This window comes from Petaurus breviceps, unplaced genomic scaffold (assembly GCF_028583685.1).
Source record: "Petaurus breviceps papuanus isolate PSGF00001 unplaced genomic scaffold, PetGlider_PUasm1.0 90255, whole genome shotgun sequence".
NCBI classification, from domain to species: domain Eukaryota; kingdom Metazoa; phylum Chordata; class Mammalia; order Diprotodontia; family Petauridae; genus Petaurus; species Petaurus breviceps.
This window is the reverse complement of record NW_027187200.1, coordinates 1,109,916-1,126,777: the sequence shown is the minus strand read 5'-3', so window position 1 is coordinate 1,126,777 and position 16,862 is coordinate 1,109,916. Positions and strand designations below refer to the sequence as shown.

Sequence of the window (16,862 nt, the reverse complement as noted above, 5' to 3'; positions counted from 1 at the left end):
GTCTGCTATTCTTGCCACTATACTAGGCTACCACTTACGTAGAAGTAAAAAAAAAATCTGTATTTTTAAAAATTGCAGATATACAAAGTATGATTATAAGTTGTGACAGATTTTTTTTAATGCTATAATGCATATACCTAAATAAGTATTGTCCCCATCAAAATAACTATTTTAGTCATCAATACACTTTGTCCAGTATTACTGCCATTATTAAAAACTGAACTTTAAATGTCTTTGCAACTCAAAACCTTAAGATTATATGATGGTTGAAACCATCTTTTGAAATGGCCTTTTGATTCATTCACATTTTCTTTTTAATATTTTCAATGAATATAAGTCAGAGTAAAATCAAAATATTCTAAACACAGAGAAGTGAACTTAGAAATCATGTAATCCATCCTTCTTCCCTCACTTGACAATGGAAGACCCCTAGAAGTTTAGTGGTTTGTCTAAGTTTGCATAGTAAATTAGTGTCTTATCTGGGACCATAACTTAAGTCTGTTGAAACTCCTTCTACCCCTAGTCTAGTATTCTGCTCCATCCTTTAAGAGAGGGCTGGTGTTTTGGGAACAGGAAATGCATTCTCTTGTTGATTAGAAGTCATTTGAGTCTTGGTGAATACAGTGAATGGTTAAAGTGGGGAATATCATTTTGTTTCATAAACAAACTGTGATTATAAAAAAAAGTTACTCTTTTTGTGTGCTACACAAGCTTATAATTCTAAAGGAATATTCCTCAAAATATTTTGGAGAATAGCATCATTTTTTAGACTTAGTTTCTCTAGCCATCCAAAAGTATTATTTCAAAGGGGGATGGTAGTCTAGGATATTTCTTTTGAACAATTGGTATTATCATATTGTATATCTTGTATTTTTGTGAGTTAAGCACTGCTTTTTCTTATGCAGTCGTCTTCCATCTATTTCCAGGAATGGTAGCGAACCTCCAAAAACAGTTTGGCATACTGGTCGATTCAGCACCAAATCCTGAAAAGAAAAAACCATCAAGTTTCCAGTTGAACTGGGCAGAAGATCAGAATACAACTTGCTTCCATGGACACAGTCTTCAGAAAATCCTACAAAAGAAAGGCAAATCATTTACAACCCTGAACTCACAGTATTGGCTTAGCACTCAGAAGTTCTGTAAGAGGTATGTGGCACTTTGAGGGAAGAGCTAGGCCAAAAGGAATGAAGTTTGTCCTTTTACTAAACCAGTTGTAACATAAGTATTTTAACATAAAATTCTTCATGTAGAATTTGGCATTTTGGTCAATTATAGCAAGATTGATGTGCTTGGAAGGAGGAGGGGCTAAAAGTCCAAGGATGTACAATGTATCATTTCCTTGTGTTGCACAAAGCAAAAACAGGTTTTAAAAGGGAGGTGATATAGAATTGAAGAACTTTTTGATCCAGCTAAATCAGTCTGTAGCAAAGTAGATGAACTATTCAAAAATGCAGATATTGATCAATGTTAGAACCTATTTCTTGAAAGCATATTGCACAAATATTCCCTTATACTTTGCATTTTAGATAACCCTTAAAGCAGCAGTGCTACAGTAAAAAGGGTTCAATTTCCTGTTACTATTGCCAGAACAATGAACACTTTTCTTAAAATGACACTGAGACGAGATTAAGGGAAAAATTTTCTTATAAGAAGGAATGACCCCTCTTCAGAAACAAAAGTAGTCTTTTAAACAATCAAAACCACGAAAATATTTAGCCATATCATGTGGAGAATCTTTGCTGCTTCTTATTAGGAAAGTGATTTCAGATTCTATTTGGACTCAGTAAGAGCGATCTCACCTAAATTCTGAAATAAATATTGGTAGCCATTTTCTCACTAACCATTTAATAAATGTTTAATAAGCACCCACTGTGTGCAAAGCATTATTCTATCCCCTAGGGAGACAAAATTTAGATAAAGCATGATTCCTGTCATTAAGGCCATTAAATTAAAGTCTGTTAGAGGGAGAAGATAATACAAATACATAAGATTACCTGATAAGTGCATTAAAAACCTACAAAACAAATGATATGTGATTTTCCAAACTGGAGAACTCAAAAAAGACTTTCCAGAGGGCAGTGGTAGCATTTGAGGTAGATTTTTAAAGATGGGTAGGAATTCAACAAGGAAGAAGGCTAGAAAGAGCATCCTGGGCCTAGGGGATCGATGTGAGCAGATAAATCGAGTTAATCACCATTCTTTCAGTAATTAAGGTTTGCAGCCTAGGAGTTATCCTCAACCCAGACTTTTACTCACTCCACATAACCAATCAATTAATACCTCTTCCTTTCTCTCCACTTAGTAGACACTGTCCTGATTAAGCCTTTGTCACCAGACTGTTGTAATAATGTCCTACTTGATTTCCTATAGTCGGCTTCACTTCCATTCAGTCCATCCTCATACAGCTGCCAGATTTTTATTCCTGAAGCCTTGAGTCTGATTATGTCACTTTCCTGCTCTAAAATTAGTTTCTGTGGCTTCCTTTTGCCTTAGGATAAAATAAAAACTCTCCTCTTTGTCATTTAAAATTCTTTACTGCTTAAATCTCAATAATCTCTCCAGGCTTTTTTTTCACAGTCTTAAGTCCCTATCATTTAACTCCTTCTTGTATTATGGCCAAATTAGCCTATTTACTGTTTCGCATTCTAGACTTTACTGCATAAACTTTTCCTCTTTCCTGGAATGCTTTTTCCTCCCCTCCATCTCTTGGAAGTCCTACTTCTGTTCATGTCACCTCCTACCAGAGGCCCTTTCTTATCCCTCCCCCCAACCCCTTTTGTCTCTCTCTCCCATAGCAATCACTTATCAAGCAAAACTATTCTATATTTATTTTGTATATGCTTTGTATTTTTCTGTGTACATGTTATTTCTTTTCCCATCCCCCAGTAGAATATAAGTTCTTTGAAAGGAGGGACTGTTTCATTTTTGCCTTTGTATCTTCACTGAATAGCACAGTGCCTAGCACATAATAGGCATTTAATTGATGTTTGTTAAGTTAATGAATGAAGCTGAGAGATGTGTGTTCACTTGCATATATCAGTGTTCCATATATAAATATAACCAACCATGTCAGTGAGAATACTATATAATATTTTTCTGAGACATCCAAATCCATAGAATGATCACATTATATTTTGGGATGAAGTCATATTGTGATGAGCAAGTCCAAGTCTGAATAGTTGCCTGGTGAGGTTTAGTAAGTGACCCACTGAACTGCTAACTTTTTCTTTATATACTTTATATTTGAATATTAGACTGCATACTACTTTAATTTGGCAAGTTTTATACAGTTTGTAGAATTTCTCTGCTTTTTGCATCAACATCAATTGGAAAGGGATGACAAACTTCAGTTATTTTAATGCTTGCCTTTCTGTAAATATTATAAGCACCACAGTAGGAAATGACTAAATGTCTCATGGAAATAACATTATTCTATCACTGGAGAACACATTCAGGTCGGTAAGATCACAGAACCTTATGAGTACTTTGAATTCATTGAGTCTTTAGGAGAGAAAGAATAGAGTAAAAACAACAATAATAAACCTGTAGTGGATAAACTTACATAATAATATCTTTTTTCAACCAAAGAAAGTAGTTATTTTATCTTCCTGTATAATTGTCCTTTGAACAGGAAAGACACTTGTCCTAGGAACTTTATAACTAAACTTCATCAAAAACATAAAGAATAGTGGGAGTATGACAAAAGAGACTGTGGCTTATAATGGATAAAGTGCTGGGCTGAGTGGCATGAAGACCTAAGTTCAAATATTGCCTTTGATACATAATACAAGTGTGATCATGGCAAGTCACTTAACCTCTCAGTTGTTGATCTGTATTGATGGTATAAGTTTCTACACAAAAAGTTCTCTACAGATCTAGACTAGCAAAACAATTAATCTACATGCATTTATTAAGCTTCTGTGCAAGGCACTGGGGATACAAATATATAAATTGAAATAATTCTTCTTTTCAAGGAGCTAACATTCTAATGAGAGAAACGAGTATATACATGTACTAAGTAAGGGATAGTAACTAGACCTATTATTTAATTGGGACAGGGAACTTCCAGATGAGGGAAACTCCCTCTACCCATGAAGACTGGTACCTTCTCTGCAATTTATAGACTTAAAGAGCTATCTGAGTTCCTGAGAAGTTAATTGAAAAGCCAGTTATAATAACAATAATATCTCACATACGATGCTTGAAATTTTTCAGAATATTTTCCTTATAACCATCATTATCCAAATTTTACAAATAGGAAGACTGAAATTTAAAGAAATTAAGTAACTTGTCAAGGGACACACAGCTAGTCAATGTTGTAGGGAACTGGACCCAAGTTTTTCTCTGACTCCAAGTTTGGTGTCCTTAGCACTACAAAGAATTGCCTATCAAAACTAAATACCTAAATGAACATTTTTGGATAATTTAGCCTTAAGTGCCAGTAATATTTTCATACAGATAATTTTGGCACAACTATTACATTATATTTCTCCTTTCTCCATTTCATGACATTCTTTCTTTTCATATTCATTCATTGGGAATGTATTGTTTCTAAGGAGGTAAATATTCTTGATATTATTGCTTAATTGGGAAAAGTAGAATTAAAAGGATTCAATTACAGCAAATTATCTGTAGAGGAAATTGTATAATCCCAGTCCCTCCTCCCCAAGAAGTATGAAAGTATATGTGAGATTTTAATTGATTTAGATTGAGCTGATTGCTGTGCCAGCTTTACAGCATTCTTCAAGTGCTTATTTGGTGATGATACCTCTTGAGTCTCCTTTTATAAGAATAAAAAATTTTCATTTAAGTCGTGGAGGAAAGGATTTCTCTTGTATGCATATGGTTTTCCAAAACTAACCAGCTTATTTCTGTGTTTAAGACAAACCCCTATAGTTAATACCCACATATTTACATATCAATACACATATATCTATACAAGTACACATATTGTATGTGTGTTGTGTGTATGTGTATTTTACAAACATATACTTGTGATAGACTAGGTTTTTTTTTTTTTGACCTGAACTGAAATAATACCTGTGTCATCAGGGGCAAGTCACTGCTAATCTCAGTGCTTAAATCTAAAATTATCAGTTATAGAGGAGATGTTGATCTGCATCTGTGAAGTGAGTTTTTATTTTGGTAGTTCTCTACACTAATGAAATCATGGTTTTAGACCCCCCAAAAGGTATGTAATATAATCTTCCAATCTGTTTTGATGGATGTGATCATTGGTTCTCAAAGTCAATGACAAAGGAACAATAGGCCTGAAAAGTCCTATAGATCTGGAAAGGCTAGTGATAGACTCTGTGTTCTTTGGTCAAGGTCCAGCTTAACTAGGTTGAGAGACTACAGTTTTGAATTATGTACGTATTTTTTTCCTTAATCCCATGTGTTCTTTCATTCATTCAGCACATCTTTACTGAGGACCCACTATATATATATGACATTGTGCTAGGTGTAGTGGGAAATATAAAACTGATCATGACTCATTCTCTGCACTCTTGAAAATTACAATGGGAAAGAGAAATATAATAGTATTTGAAAGTGTTTTGAGAAAAGTGTAAAATGCTTTGGGAGTTCGGAGGAGGTAGAGATCATTCTTGTCTGAAAGGACTGGAAAAGGGAGACATGGGCCCTTCTTTCAAGGCCCAGTTCACATGCCAACACCTCCATGAAACCTTGACTAATACCCTTGCCCCAGATTTATTATAATACTTTCCTGTAACTCTCCTTTGCAATTATTTCACTCTACCATAAGATTAGTGAGTTGCCTGGATTTATTTGAATGAAATTACTTTATTTCATTATTATTTATGTACTTGTTTCCCCCTCTTCCCCTTGCTCTCCCTTCCGCAATTAGATTATTTCTAATTTCCTTGTAACTGTAGAGGGCAACACCATCCTTCCAGTCCCTTAGGTTCACAACCTAAGAGTCATCCTGGATTCCTCATTATCCCTCACCTCCCATATCTAGTATGTTGCCAACGCCTATTGATTTCACTTTTACATCCCTCTAATATTCCTCCTCTCCTCTGACACTGCCACTTCTCTAATGCATGCCTTGATTATTGCAACAGTATCTGCTTGCCTCAAGGTTCTCTCAACTCCATTCTGTCCTCTATTCAACCACTAAAGTGGTTTTCCTGAAGCACTAGTCCAACCATCACTCCCTGCTTGATAAACTCCAGTGGCTCCCCTATCACTTCTAGGATCAAATATAAAATATGTTTGGCATCCAAAGCCCTTCATTATACCTACCACCTTCTCTGAGACCTTTTCAATCTTCTTTTACCTTATACTTCCCCAAGTACTCTGATCTAGTAATAGTGGCCTGGTTCACCAACTAGACACTCCATCTCTGAGCTCCAGACATTTTATCTGGTTGTCTTTAGTGGCTGGAATGTAATCTCTTCTCATCTCTGCCAGCTGGTTTCCCTAACTTTCTTCAAGTCCCAGCTAAAATCCCATCTTCTATAGGAAGCCTTTCCCAACTGCTCCTCATTCTGCTTCCTTCCCTCTTTTAATTATTCTCTGTTTATCCTGTATATAGTTTGTTCATATTTATTTGTTTATCTCCCTAATCAGATTATAAACTCCTTGAGGGTAGGAACTGTCCTCTTTTTGTATCCCCATTGCTTAGCACAGTACCTGGCACATAGTTGTTTGTTAATGAATATTTATTAACTATAAATTTTTTAAGATTAGAGTCTGTGTTTTATGCATCTTTTAATTCCCGGTGCCTAGAGCTTGACCTTTCATATAATAGGCATTGAAAGATGTAATTGTACTAAATATGATTGAATTCGGGCACCCAACCTTATTGACAAGGTCCACTGACTTGTTGCTTTTATTCTTCTCAGCTTTCTTTCCCATTACCTACTATGGTAGTTGAAGACCCCTCTTTTTTGAAGCCTCCTACAATTACCCTGTCCTTATAGGGTTATAGTACTAGCACTGGAAGGAACTTCTGAGGCCATCTAGTCCAATTTCCACTTCTTCTCTTCTTTGCATATGATAAAATTGAGACCAAGAACTATTAAGTGACTTGACCAAGGTCATACAAATAATTAGTATGCTTCTCAGCAAAGGACTTGCTTCCTACTTTACTGACAAAAATATGTCACGAACTCTCTATTTTCTTTACTCCGTACTTCAAAACTATTACTATTCCCTCTTTGCATCTGTCTTTGAAAAAGAGATTCCTCCAAGAACCCACATGTACAAAAATATTTTTAGCAGCTTTTTTTGTGGTGTCAAAGAATCGGAAATTGAGGAGATGGCCATCAATTGTTGAATGGCTGAACAAGTTGTGATATATAAGTGTCATGGAATTCTATTGTTCTATGAGAAATGGTGAGCAGGCAGACTTCAGAAAAACCTAGAAAGACTTGCATGAACTGATGCTGAGTGAAGTGAGCAGAACCAGGAGAACATCGTACACAGCAACAGCCACATTGTGTGATGACCAACTTTGTTAGACTTAGCTCTTATGAGCAATGCAGTGGTCTAAGACAGTTCCAAATGATTCAAAATGGAAAACTCTATCCACAGCTAGAGAAACAAAAATATGTCACGAATGTGGAGTCGGAATACAGATTGAAGCATACAATTTCTTCTTTGTTTTTTCTTTTCTTATGGTTTTTCCCTTTTGTTCTGATTTTTCTTTCACAACATGACTAATGTGGAAATATGTTTAATATGATCACACCCTATATCAGATTGCATGCTTCCTTGGGGATGGGAGAGTAGAGGAAGGGAGGAAATATTTAGAACTTAAAATCTTATAAAAGCGAATATTGAAAACTAAAAATAGATGAATTTTTAAAAAAGAAAGACAGAAAAAGAGATTCCTCTTCTTCTAGCCAAACACTAACCCCTCTAATTGTCCTTGATCCCATTCCCTAATAGCACAGGTCATATCTCTTCTGGGCGCTTGTCACTTTGATTATTACCTCTTTGATCTTCCATCTTTAACCACTGGCTTCTTCATTTCTACCTACAAATATGTCCAGATCAGTTCAATCCTTAAAATAACCTTCTCTTGACCATATCACCTTAAGTTATCCTTCATTTCTCCTCCCTTTCCCACCAAACTCTAAGAAAAAAAAAAAAACAACTTACATTAATTTTCTCTACTTCCTCATTTTCTTCTAGTTCCTTATGTTCAGCTTTCATCCCCACCACTTGACTGAGCTATTCTTTCCCAAGTTACAGCAATCTCCCAATTGCTAAATTTCATTCCTAATGCTCCTTAACTTATTCAGTTTTTGACATTATTTTATACCCTCTCTTACATACTGTCTTCCCTTGGCTTTTAGGATACAACTCTCTTCTGGTTCTTCTGCCTTTGTGACAGCTCCTTTTGAGTTAGATCATCCATGCCTACCCTCTAACCATGGCCTCTGTTCTGAGTTTTCTCTTGTTTTACTTTTTCTGTGATCTCTCACCAGCTGCCATGGATGCAGAAATCATATCCATGCGGGTGATTCCCCAGCTATAGATCTGTCCCTAATCTCTCTCTCCTGTGTGTCAGTCTTGCATTGCCAACGGCTTGCTGAATCTTTTCTTGTAATGTCCTATTGGCGTCTCATATTCAGCATGGCCAAATTTGAAATCATTATTGTAATTTGCAAACTTCTCTAGTGAGGCACTGCCATTGTTAAATATGTGTGTATATCCAAGTTCTGATTGTATAAATCATTACTTTGAATACCTCAAGCTTTTTAAAATCATCATTAATTCGACAGAATGACAGCAATTTTAAAATTACTTTATTCTTGCGTTCCTTCCCCTAAAATATTTAGGTATTTTTCTATTTTTATCATATTGATATATTAGACTTTTCTTCTTTGGCCTAGAATTTTACGTGATTTACTTTCATTTCAGTTAACAAATTCTTCAGATATGTTTTTATAGTGTACAGACTTTTTTTGGACCTCTACAGACTGAGTATTAAATATAAACCTAAAAAAGTATCTAGGATAAATCTGAGAAAAAGTTTTACTGAAGTGTTTTAAGAATCTACTTAAGATAAAGGTAAAGTGCAAGGCAAGGTTACACAGAGATAATGAAATGTAGGTTAATTTAGCAAGCATTTGTTAACAAGCACTTATGCCTACTATGTGACATATATTGTTTAGGCATTTGGTATACAGAGACAGAGTAAAGGAAGACAAAATCCCATAGCAAACATAGTCAAGCAAAACAGTTTCCCATATTGGCCATGTCCAAATATGTGTGTGTTTCATTCTGCATATCAGTCCATTGGGAGCTCAGTGACATGCTTCCTCTTTAGCCCTCTGGAATCATGATTGATCATCGAATTGATCAGAGTTAAGTCTTCAAAAATTGTTCATTATCATAGTGTTGTAGTAGAAATGGTTCTTCTTATTATGCTTACTTCCTTCATCAGTTTATACAAGTTCTAACCAGGTTTCTTTGAAACCATCTCTTTCATCATTTCTTATAGCAAAATAATATTCCAATACCTTCATATGCCATAATTTGATCAGCTATTTCCTAATTGATAGATAGTACCTTAGTTTTTAGTTCTTTGCTAATATGAAAAGACCTACTACAAATATTTTTATACTTATGGGATCTTTTGCTCTTTTTTTATCTCTTTGAGCTGTAGTCTGATATTGCTGGGTCAGAGGTTTTGCACAATTTAGTTAACTTTTTGGATATAGTTTCAAATTGCTTTCCAGAGTTTTATTTCAACAATGAAACAATTGCCAATTTTCCTGTAGCTTCCAGTATTTCTTTTTCCTTTTATTGGTCAATGTCTTTTTCCCTTTTTGGGCAAACTTCGCCAATCTGAAGGATGTAAGATAGAATCTCAGAGTTGCTCTGATTTGCATTTTTGAATTATTAGTGATTTGTAGCATTTTTTCATATGGCTTTTAGATAGCTTGAACTTCTTCCTTGAAAACTACCTGTTCATCTCCTTTGACCATTTATCAATTTGGAAATGAGATCTTTATCAGAGAACCTTACTGCAGATTTCTCCAGTTAACTTTTCCTCCTAATCTTTGTTTTGTTGCATGTTCGTACAAAAATTTTTAAATTTTATTTCCCTCCCTCCCTCCCTATTTTCTTATGCTTTTTCCTCTCTTTACTTCCTCCTTCATTACCGCTTTACAGAGAAGAGGAGTCTAGAATAAAGGTATGCTCCATACCAGTGCTCTGTACTTGATGCAACAGCTTACACTCCCCTATCCCTCTTGTCTTCCCCTCACACAGTCCCCCAGGCATAGATTCTTAATTTTTTTTTCTTTCCTTTTAAACTCTTCTTCCTGATCTGTCCTACTCGGAACTTAGGGGTGTTTTCTTGTAACTGATTTCTCCCTAAATTTATCCTCCTTTCTTATTCGCCCATTTTCCCTGTTTGCTGTTTCTCTGTTGGATGTAGTTTTGCCCCCCAAATCATTGTGTATTTTACCCTCCTTTGACCAATTCAGTTGAAAATGAGGTTCAAGTGACACTTGGTCCCTCCTTTCCTTTTTGTGATTCCTAATTATGTGAGATAACATTCTCCTACCTTTTTCCCTTTTTCTTCCTTAGTGTATCCTTTTTCCTCCTCCCTTTCTCTTCTCCTAAGAGCTTCAAAACATAACAAAAATTATTCTCAGCCTTTTTGTCTTCTTTGACTTCCTCTATGATCCATTGATGAAATCTTAGGAATCTTGTATTATATCCTAACCCATTAGAATGCAAACATTTCATCTTGAATAAGATCTTTTCTCAGTTGCCCACTTGTATTTACCTTTTTATGTTTCTCTTTACTCTCCTATATTTGTATTTCAGAGTTTCTGCTCAACTTCATTCTTTTAATCAGGAATGCTCAGAAATCCTCTATTTCTTTAAGGGTTGGCTTTTTTCCCTCCTCTGGAATATACTCAGTTTTCTATTCTTGGTTGTAAGCCTTTGTCTTTTACCTATTGGAATATCATATTTCCATGCTGTCTCTCTCCTCCTTTATAGTGATAAGTCTTGTGTAATCCTGACTGTTTCCTTGGTATTTGAATTCTGTCTTCCTGGTTACTTTCAATATTTTTTCTTTGACCTGAAAGTTCTAAATTTTGATTATGGTATAAATTTCTGAGAGTTCTCATTTTAAGGTTTCTTTCAGGAGATGATTGGTGGAGTCTTTCCATTTTCATTTTTGCCTCTTCTAATATAACTAGGTAGTTTTCTTTCATGATTTCTGGAAATATATCTCTTAGTTATGGTTTTCAAATATTCCAGTGATTCTTCAATTATCTATCCTTAATCTGTTTTCAGGTTTTTTTTTTATATGAGATATTTAGATTTTCTTCCCTTTTTTCTAGTCTTGATTTTGTTTTAATATTCTTGTTGTCTCAGGGAACCATTTGCTTCTGTTTGGATCATTCTAACTTTCAAGGAATCTGTTACTTGGGTATGGTTTTGTACCTCCTTGTACTAAGTTGTTAATTCTCTTTCCAACATTTTCCTCCATAATTATCATTTCTTTTCCGTATTTTCCCCTATAGTGCTCATTTAATTTATAATATAATTTTAACACTTTTCCAAAAAAATCTTTCATCATTTCTTCTAGGACTTCAAATTGATGTTGTGGGGAGCTTTGTTTTTCTTTGAGGCTTTTGCTTGTGAGTATTTTGAAGTTGTTCTCCTCCTCTGTGTTGTATCTTGGACATCATAATAGCTCTTTATTTTTTATTGTTTACTCATTGTTTCAGTGATCTACTTTGGGCAGCTCAGCATTGCTAACCTGTCAGGAAACTCTGGAGGACCGAGTCTGTGATCCTGGTGTGAGCCCAGGGCTGAGTTTATCCTCGGCTCCGAACTATAGGTCTAGCTTAGTGCTCTGAACTCTGAGTCTGTTCTATAAATCTATGCTTCTGGCCTCTCTGAGAGACCCTGAATTGTTTTTAGGGGCCAGGACTGAGTCCTGATTAGTTGTGGGCATCTAGTCCACCTCTGTTACATATTTCCTGCCCTGATCATTGCCTATAGATCAAATACGTGATCTTGGGCCAGAAAGATGACTCACTATAGTTTCTTCTTTAAATACCTAATCATTATTTAGTCTGGAGGTCTTAAATCATTGTTGGAAGAGTGTGGGGGGAGCTAGGATATACCAGTTCCTCTTATTCTGCCATCGTGACTTGGTTTCTCAGAAATATGTTTTAAAATTAAAACACCAGAATTATAAATCGTTAGATGTTTTTACATTTTCATCCTAGATCACAGATTGGTGGTGCAGTAGATAGAGCATAGGACTCAGACTTTTTAAAACCTCAATTAAAATCTTGTCTCAGATACTTATATGCTGTATGGTCCTGGACAAGTCACTTAACTTCTGTCTACTTCAATTTCCTCATCTGTAAAATAGGAATAATAATAGTACCTACCTTCCTGGATTGTTGTGAAGATAAAATGAGGTAATGCTCATAACACTCTTTGAAAACATTAAAGTGTCACATAAATGCTGCTGCTGCTGCTGCTGCTGCCAGTGCTGCTGCTGCTGCTGGTGGTGGTGGTGGTGCTGCTGCTGCTGCTGCCACTACTAACATACTCTTGTTGTCTGCCTCTTCAGGACCTTGTATGAAGTTTTCTCGGCAAAGATACTGGAGTGGTTTGCCATTTCCTTCTCTAGGGGATTAAGGCAAAAAGAGGTTAAGTGACTTGCCCAGGGCCACACAGCTAGTGAGTGTCTGAGGCTAAATATGAATTCAGGTCTTCCTGAATCCACAGAGCCACCTAACTGCTTTAATACAGTCTTACATAGTCTTTATTAATAAGTTGTTTTTTTTCAACAGCAGAAATAAAAACTTTTCATAAAACCCTAAATAATTTTTCACCAAATGGTTATTAGTTAATTGTGATAGACTAAGTCTGTAAACCATATCTATTGTATGTAAAATATTAGGGTATTAGTGATGTTAATTCCACATTGGTTTTGTATTTTAATATTTTGGCTTATGTTTTTCAAAACTTACATGTCATATACATGTTCTTTGACCAAGTGATGGTAGTGGTGGGTCTCAAGTTTATCTCAAAAACAATTAGTTGTCAACTTATGAAGACTTTCAGAGTTTTTTATATTATGATATAGTATTGAAAGACCATTAGGTATAGAGTTAGAAGACCTGGGTTGGAAATTTGGCTATTCTACTTATTAAACTTGGTTAAGTCAACTTTACCTTGATGAGCATCTGTTTTTTCATCTGTAAAATGAGGAGATAGTTTAGATCATCTCTGAGATCCCTTCCAACTCTAAATCTATGAACTTATGATCCATATGCTAGAGCTGATGTACTTTACTCATATATGACTAATACCCTCATTTCCCCACCCCTACTCTCATAATTCATAGTCTATTTACTAAATTTATATGACAGTTTTTACGGTCTTCTCTATTTGGGTTCTAAACTCTCAGAAATACTACTTAGAGGCAGGTATACTGACAGCAGCAAAAAATTTTAACTCCCATCAAAATTAAAAAGGAGAGTGAAAAATTATAAAAAGCTATCACAAAAATTCAGAAAACATAACTGTAAGATACAGCCCTCCACAACCAGTAGTCCTGAGAGGGCTATTACCACACAGCTCAGTAACTGATATGCAACTTAATGACCCTGAGTCAACAAGTAGTATTAAATTATGTTCAGTATCTTATATTTAAGAAAGGAAAGTATTTAATATAACCTAGAATTTCCACCCAAGTTTCCACCCAGAATAGTTTGGGTATCTAAAAACCCTTGGCTTTTTGGAAAACAGTTTTACAGAATGCCTCCTATGGATTTCAGATAGCCAGTATTTTGTTATATTAATATTTATGAGGTGGGGCGGCTAGGTAGCGCAATGAATAAGAGCGCCAACCCTGGAGTTGGGAGGACCTGGGATCGGTTCCGGCCTCAGATACTTAACACCCAAACAAAAAAAACTGGCCGTGTAACCTTGAGCAAGTTACTTAACCCCAATTGCTTTAAAAATAAATATATTTATTTATTTATTTATTTATGAGGTACATTCAAGTTTGAGAACCTGACTTTGTTGAATTAGCAAGAACTATTCCATACCTGGGAATTGTTTACCTTGTTTATCTGAAAGTAGGGTAAACTATGGTAAAGGTTTTCCATGGCTCCTTCTATATGTAGAAAAGTTCTTTGCCTCTTCAGCAAAATAGTTTAATAGTATAATTTTCATATAACAAAATCACTGATCCCTAGGACTATGAGAATTTCGGGTATCTATGATGTAACCATCAATTCAGTAGGAAAAAATAAACATCGGAATCTTCGATACCCATCTAGAGCAATACAGTGGAGGCTGTTAATTCACTGGGTTGTTGGAGATATGTGGAATTAACTCTAACAGTACCAGGGCTCGACCAAGAATGGAGGGTTATCAAGGTGGGAAGATGGCTTTAAACAATCATGAGTTTGTCTCCAATACAACTATATCACCCCATTCAGCACTACTTCACATTGGGGAGCACCACCATGGATTCAGGTTTTTCTATTCTGTTAAGTTGTGCAGGTTATAAATTCTACCAGTTCTCATTTAAATTCTCTCAAGCTTCTTATTTCTCTATTGAACCATTTTGGAACATCCTCCTGCTATTTCATTCTTAGAAAACTATGTGGTTCTCTTTTATCAAGTATTGATTCAATCTCCTTTGTCTTGAAATTTTAATTTCAAGGAGTTTTACTCTTTTAGGACTATTTTTATTCATCTTTCCTTCTGATTTTAAAGGAACACATTACCATTTAAATCATGTTTTCTTTTGTTTTCCTAGTTACTGTAAACATGTGACTACCTACGAAGAATCAAATTTTTCTATGAGCTACCAATTTGTACTAAATTTTTTCTCCTTTCTACTGAGGATAAAGGCTTCACTTCTTCATGAAGAGGTAAGCTTAATTGAAAAGAGACTTTTTTACAAAAAATATGAGACTAAAAGTAAAGCCTCCAAATCCAAAAAAGCAGGAAGATCTTAAAAAGATAAAAGTGGAAATAAATGACTTTGAGAAATTTACTTCTACGTATCTTCACAATATTTTTGCCACAAAATTGTTCCTCATTACTTCAAAAGATTTGTTTTTTCAATGTAGTGTACTTTATCCATTACTGCATTTTCACGAGTTATTTTAAGTTAAAAGTAAATCCTGGTACCCCACATTCCTGTGGATGCTCTTCAAATTTAGGTAGGATGATTCTTAGCCCTGCTGCCAGGCCAGTCCTTGAAGTCTTGTCAGCTTGATATTACCTGCCAGAGCTGGTATTCTACAGTCTGAGAGATTTCAGAGTCACCTCTTCACCATGAAGAAGCATCAAGAAGAACTTAGGTGAAATAACATTGTTATAAAGTCTTTATGTTAAAATTTCAAATTATTGAGCAACAGAAAAATATTAGTAAGATTATATTTTTATTCACCTGTGAAGAAAACATTAAGACTCTCTTACCTTTTTATTTCTTCTAGTGCTTAGCTTGTAGCCTTAATACATGTTTGTTGAATCAAATTAAAACAACAGATGGGGAAATTATTGGTTAGAGTGACATAACTTAATTACATGTTTGATTAAAGTAAAAAATATTTTAAAAAATCCATTTACATACGCATGTATATATACATGCGTACATTTACACATGTGTTACATTAATATATATGTATATGTGTATGCACTCACACTCATGCACATAAGAGCTCTAGTGTAATGGATAGAGGGCCATCTTTGAAGATGGAAAAACCTGAGTTAAAGTCCCATTTCTGACATATCCTAGTTATGTGAAGTCACTTAACCTCTTAGCATCTCTGGAATTAAGATTCTGAGTTGCAGCGCAAGTCATGGTCTGCATTGGTGAATTTTCTCACTGAGAATCCCTATACCAATGAAATCATAGGTCATCTTTAAAATAACATAATTGTTTGTATTCTCCTCTCTTAGTCTGTGAGGTCCTTGAGAGCAGGGACCATGTTTTTGCCTTTTTTTTGAATCACCAGAGATTTGCTCAGTACCTGATACATGGAAAGTACTTTATAAACACTTGTTGACTTAACTGATTGACACTGCTCACAGAGTTATGTATTGGAGTAACACTTGTACTGTATTAAAGACCATGTCTAATTTGAACTATTTATAAATGTTCTTTCAGGAATTGAGTGCCACAGAAGTTATATAAGTATTACATCTAAAAATTTATATTCATTTTTAAGCAGAATTAAAATTGTTTGTTAAAGAATTAACATGGGGGTGGCTAGGTGGCACAGTGAATAGAGCACCGGCCCTGGAGTCAGGAGGACCTAAGTTCAAATCCGACCTCAGATGCTTAACACTTATTAACCATGTGACCATGGGCAAGTCACTTAACCCCAATTGCCTTCCCTTTCCTACTCAAAAAAAAAAGAAAAAAAAGATTAATGTGGAAAACTTTCATTTGAATCTAGGTATTATGAAATGGCATGGAATATCATCCGAATTATAAGGAGGCATACAATTGACTTGTATAGTCTTTGCATTTATGGAGCTCAAGTCCAAAGTAGGCCTCCTAAGAATGTGAGAAAAATATGTTGTTATCTTGAATCAATCTTGATAGCCACATTTCCTTGACCATTGATTGGAAAAGGAATGTAATTGGAAGAGAAGAGAATAAAAAAAAAACTTTGGAGATGTTTCTAGAATCTAGTTGAATTCATATAAACCTCTTTATAAGCTTGGTAAAGGACTATCAGGAACACAATATTAACTTTAACTTTTGAATAGTTGACACTTTTCACATCTATAAAAGTCATTGCATGATTTTTTAAAGTAACCAATAATTTCTCTTAACTGTAAAAAAGATACCAAAATACTGTCCTATCTCCCAG

General features: G+C 35.0%; 1 protein-coding gene across 4 annotated transcripts in view; it reads left to right on the top strand.

Annotated features, from left to right (window-relative positions):
* TAF1B (TATA-box binding protein associated factor, RNA polymerase I subunit B) overlaps positions 1 to 16,128 on the top strand; it is a 100,727-nt gene extending 84,599 nt beyond the window's left edge. For all 4 annotated transcript variants that reach the window (XM_069107764.1, XM_069107765.1, XM_069107762.1 and 1 more), the window contains 2 exons: positions 927 to 1,146; positions 14,792 to 16,128. In XM_069107764.1, coding sequence (XP_068963865.1) covers positions 927 to 1,146; positions 14,792 to 14,993 — 422 coding nt within the window. In that variant the 3' untranslated portion in view covers positions 14,994 to 16,128. The remainder of the gene's footprint in view (positions 1 to 926; positions 1,147 to 14,791) is intronic.
* Positions 16,129 to 16,862: the final 734 nt, after the last annotated feature.